At 53.5% G+C, this 5,074-nt stretch overlaps 1 protein-coding gene across 1 annotated transcript; it reads right to left on the bottom strand.

Moving 5' to 3' along the window:
• Positions 1 to 363: 363 nt before the first annotated feature.
• Positions 364 to 2,848, bottom strand: LOC104520560 (pseudokinase FAM20A; the record flags this gene model as incomplete). Its single annotated transcript, XM_010162276.1, has 4 exons — positions 364 to 460; positions 1,430 to 1,508; positions 2,004 to 2,054; positions 2,664 to 2,848. Coding segments are annotated over 4 exons (412 nt in total), but the record flags the coding sequence as incomplete, so codon positions are not given.
• Between the last annotated feature and the right edge of the window lie 2,226 nt (positions 2,849 to 5,074).

A 5,074-nucleotide genomic window follows, 5' to 3' on the forward strand; every position in this document is an offset into this window, starting at 1 on the left:
CACCTCCATGTCCTTCTTGGAGTGAGGGGCTACTTTGGACTTCCACATACGGGAGGGACCACATGTGTGTGTGGCTGGGTGACAGCTGGGCAAATACCTGACCTGTTTGCAGCCTGAACTTCATCTGCCAACCTTTTCTCCTGCATTGGCCAAGGCAACGCTGACTCCTGGGCTTCAGCTGGAAGCCAGAGCCGCCACATCCCCAAACAACCGATCATCTCCCAAAAGGGTGCTGCAGAGCAATCTCTTATCTAAGGCTGAGAAGCTCTGCAGGGCTCAGCATGGCTTTCCTCCTGCCCAAGCTCTCCACGGGCAGAGGACTGGGCACTGGCAGCCAGAGGAGGTGTGCAGTGTGACAGGCTCCTACCTGTCCAGGTGGAAGGCGGCGATCTCAGCGTTGTGCCGCTGGAAGTCAACGAAGTAGAAAAAGTCCTCGGGAGTCTCTTCCTCACGTTTCTGCCTGGGAGAGAGCGAGGGGTTAACCTTGAGCACTTGAGCTCTGTCTTGGTGCTGATGGTTGAGGGAGGCAGAACAGCTGATCTGGGCTTTAAAACCATTTGTGCCAGAGTTTAGATCCACTTGTGTAGGATGGTGTTTTGGGTGGGGGATGCTAGAGGCTGTGCCACACTTCTGCCATCCCCATGGGAGGCAGAGAAGAGCTCAGGTTTGATGTTCTCAGATCCTTGAGACAGTAACACTACCAGCAGCTCGTTTCATTTTCTGGCTGTCACACCATGTCCCAACACGTGCAGCGTGGGAATTTGTGTGCTCAGCAGAATTCAAGAAATCCCACAAGCATTGCTGAGTCCTCCTGGCTCTTTCCTTCCCCTCCCAGACCTGCTGGACATGGGGCAGAGGTGGATAGAAACCAACAGAAGAGGAGTTGGCTGCTTTCTGGATGAGCAACCCATCCCAGTTGCTTGTGCACAGAAAGTAAAGGGAAGGAGAATAAATATGACAAGTCTCAAGGGGTTAGAAATAAGTGCAGGAGCAATTTAAAACTCTTGCTTGAGATGACTAGGATTGATGGCTATTTCTTGGAAATACTTTGGGGAATCCAAGGAGAAATAAGGTAAAACATAAAGTCAGCCAGGGAAGAGGAAGAAATGGGCAGAACCTAACGGCAAAGTTCTCAGGAGAACAAGTGTCCCAAGGTCCTTCACCATCTGGCATCTGCAAATGGAGAAATGTCCAGTGTTAAGAGGCAGTGTGGGATCCAAGGGATGCAACGTCAAGAAGCCATGTGGGAACACTGGTGTCCATCTGCACATGTCTCTGGGATGGTGTGAACAGCCAATAATAATGAAACCTTTTCAGCTCTCCAGGTAGCTGAGCTCAGGAGAGAAATGATGTGGCTGTGGTGGAGCTGTCCTTGCCAAGGACACTCACACTTGGGGGGCTGGTGGGGGACTCTGCTGCTGTCCCTTACCTCATGGGCTTGAACATGGCTTTCCCAAAATCCTGGAACCTGAGGACCAGCTTCAGGTGCACACCACTGGGCTTCACAACTTGGGGAGGAAAGAGGACATTAGGCACCAGCCACCACCCTGGAAAATCTCCCCGGCACGCGGCAAAGCCCCACAGAGGAAATGGCAGGAAGATGTGGCAGGGGAGGGTGAGGTTGGCCATGAGGAAAAGGTTCTTGAGGCAGAGGGTGGTGGAGCACTGGAACAGGCTCCCCAGGGAGGTGCTCATGGCACCAAGCCTGACAAGATTCCAGCAGCATTTGGCCAAGGCCCTCAGGGACATGGTGTGAATGTTGGGATTGTCCTGTGCAGGGACAGGAGTTGGACTCCATCATCCTTGTGGGTCCCTTCCCACTCACAACATTCGATGAACCTATGACATCCCAGTTTCTGCTGTTGGTGGGGTTTAACTGGAGGCAGAAGGGTCTGGCATTGCCTGGCTGTAGGTTCCCCTCGCTGAGGTGAGGATGGGGGACCGGGGTCAGCTGAAGCGATGGCGTGCGGGGGGACAGCAGGGACCCCAAGTGACACACTCACTCTTGGTGCAGTCGCAGGCTCCCAGCAGCGCTTTCTCGTCCTGGCTGTAGTCTGCAAGGACAGGAGGAGTGGTGAGATCCTGCTGAGCTCCATCTCTTGCTGCTGACCCCCCTCCCAGCATGTGGCATGCAGGGGGGCACTGTGATGGGATTAAACCACTGTGCTATGGGGCCCTGGAGTGGTTGGCACCAAAAAATGCCACATCAAGGGCCACATCTGAATCCTTCCTCCCATCTCAAGGTAGGGCCATGGCAAGTGCACAGCACGAAATGTGCCAGGAGGCCAGCACAGGGCTCAGAGCTTCTTCCAGTGAGTGACAACCCGTGCCTTGCTTGCAAAAGTGACCTGGGGGAGCTGGAGATCCCCAGCCCCATCCCCGTGGCATGGCAGGAAGATGTGGCAGGGGAGGGTGAGGTTGGCCATGAAGAAAAGGTTCTTGAGGCAGAGGGTGGTGGAGCACTGGAACAGGCTCCCCAGGGAGGTGCTCATGGCACCAAGCCTGACAAGATTCCAGCAGCATTTGGCCAAGGCCCTCAGGGACATGGTGTGAATGTTGGGCTTGTCCTGTGCAGGGACAGGAGTTGGACCTGATGATCCTTGTGGGTCCCTCCCAACTCACAACGTTCTGTGACTCTGACCCTGCAGCAGGAGGGTACTTACCAGCACTGATAGTGGCAAAGTCCTGCATGTCCCGGAGAAGCCTGTCAACAACGGGGCTGGAGCGTGGGTAGAGCCCATCCCGGCTGATGCCCAAGTGGAACTGGAGCCAACTGGCCTCTGGCCGGAGTGTCAGCGGTGGTGCTGGGGAGGTGAGATTGAGCTCCTCCCGGTAAAGCTTGTGTCTCCTGGAAGAGAGTGGTTATAGGGTGATGAGGGTGAGCGCTGGGGTGGAAATCCTTGCTGCTCTGAGCCTGGAGGATGTCAGGGAGTGGGGAGGGTGCTGGGGAGCAGAGCTTGAGGACACAGGGTGGATAAGGACTGTAGGTGCTGCCCAAGGGGAAACTGAGGCAGGGAGCGATGACTGAGATGGTCAAAGATCTCACAAATTGTACGTTCTTCCCTCTGCAAAGCCCTGGGAAAGGAGCCCTGAGTGGGAACACAAGGAACTTTGTTGTCTTCTCCTTGCCCTGGAACTTTGTTGTCTTCTCCTTGCCCCATCACAACCAGGAAGGGTGTCAGGGCATGGCTGGAGCTAAACCACATCTCCAGCAAGACAAGAGCTGGCCTGTGTCATGGATGAAGTGCTCCCTGGAGAGACTGCAGGCTCCAGGCCAGACTTGGGGAGGGGAACGTGATGTGACAGCAGGTAACTTGGGTGTTGGCTGCTCAGTGAGGTGTCTGGAGAGCCCAGAAGAATGACAGGGTTTTGCCTGAGAGAGACTTTGCAGATGACCATCTTCATGGTCATTACTTCTCTGACAGAATTTTTTCCTGAAGCTGGAGGTCCCAGACAGGGCAAAAAAAAAAAGTCACCAAGTCAGACCCACAGATTTCCTCCATGGCCACACTCACAGCCCTTGTTCTGGTGAGCAGGGACGTGGTGAAGCTGTCCAGTAACATCCTGCCCATCTCCTCTTAAAACCAAGCTTGAACCCAGCCCTTTCTTGGCCGATGTGGAGCCAAAGGGGCTTCCCAGGTCCAACAATAACCCAAAGCCATCTCCCCAATCTATCAGCATTTTCCTTGACCTTGAGACCTCCACAGCTGGGACCCACACTTTGCTAAACCACAATCAAAAGGTCACTTATTCCACCCAGGGGAGGGCAGAGCGTTGGTTTCTCATTAACGCTGGCCAAGCCCTGCACGGAGTGGCCGGTCCTGATAAAGGGAAAACGAAGTTCAGTTTACACTGAAAGTGCCAAGATACATCCATGGAGAAAAACAGGAGCTGGAGGCTGATAACAAGTGGGGCATTAATTAACCAAGGCTGGGATGGAATGGCTGGAGAGAGGAAGGTGCCACACATCTTGCTAGACCCTCATTTTTTCATTTCCCTGCTCAGACCAGCAGGAAAATTTTGGGTTTTGGGCTTTTTTTTCTCATCATCCTTCTTCCAATCATCCATCTTTCCAATCTTTCCATCATCCAAGCAGGCTAAACAGTGTGGTAAGTCCGGTCTAACCATGAGCAAGAGATGAACCCTCCTGGCAACAAGGGACACGTTTCATCCTGGGAGAATCACAGGCTGGTTTAGATTGGAAGGGACCTTAAAGATCATCCAGTTCCAACCCCCCTGCCATGAGAAATCTAGGAAATGGAGAGACGTGGCATATCTGGAGGTCAGAGCAGCCCGTTCCCTCTCCCAGTTTGTTTGCTTTTCAGTTGGATTGGGTCAGCTACAGGCACGAAGTCCACGTCTGTGTGGTCAGGAAGAAGGGTGGTGGAGCGTTTCTTTCTTGGTCCAGCTCTTTGCTCAGGCCATCTGCAAAGGAGGCAGAAACTTCTCCAGAGTTGGCAGGAGGTGGACACTGGAGCGTGCTGGGACCTGCAGGCAGGTTTCATAGAATCACAGACTGATTGAGGTTGGAAGGGATCTCTGAAGGTCACATCTAGTCCAACCACCCTGCTCAAGCAGGGACTCCTAGAGCATAGGAACCAGGATATTTTGAATATCTCCAGGGAGGGAGATTCCACACCCTCTCTGGGCAGCCTGTCCCAGTGCTCAGTCACCCTCCCAGTCAAGAAGTTCTTCCTCATGTTCAGGTGGAACTTCCTACACTGCGGTTTATGCCCATTGCCTCTTGTCCTATTGTTGGGGAAGAGTCTGGCCCCATCCTCCAGACACTCTCCCTTTAGATATTGATAAACATTGATCAGATCCCTTCTGAGTCATCTTTTCTCCAGGCTGAACAGGCCCAGCTCCCTCAGCCTTTCCTCATATGAAAGATGCTCCAGTCCTTGAATCATCTCAGGTTTGGCTGGAAGGATGTGGCCCTGGGATGCTGTTGGCTCCAGCAGATGTGCCTTGACCTTCCAGGTCTCACATGGGCAAGTCTTTGAGGCACAACCCTAACCCCCTGCCATGGCCAGGGACAATAAAGCCCTCAGTGTAATTCAGAAGAATGACTCAA

This window comes from Antrostomus carolinensis, unplaced genomic scaffold (assembly GCF_000700745.2).
Source record: "Antrostomus carolinensis isolate BGI_N321 unplaced genomic scaffold, ASM70074v2 scaffold21112, whole genome shotgun sequence".
NCBI classification, from domain to species: domain Eukaryota; kingdom Metazoa; phylum Chordata; class Aves; order Caprimulgiformes; family Caprimulgidae; genus Antrostomus; species Antrostomus carolinensis.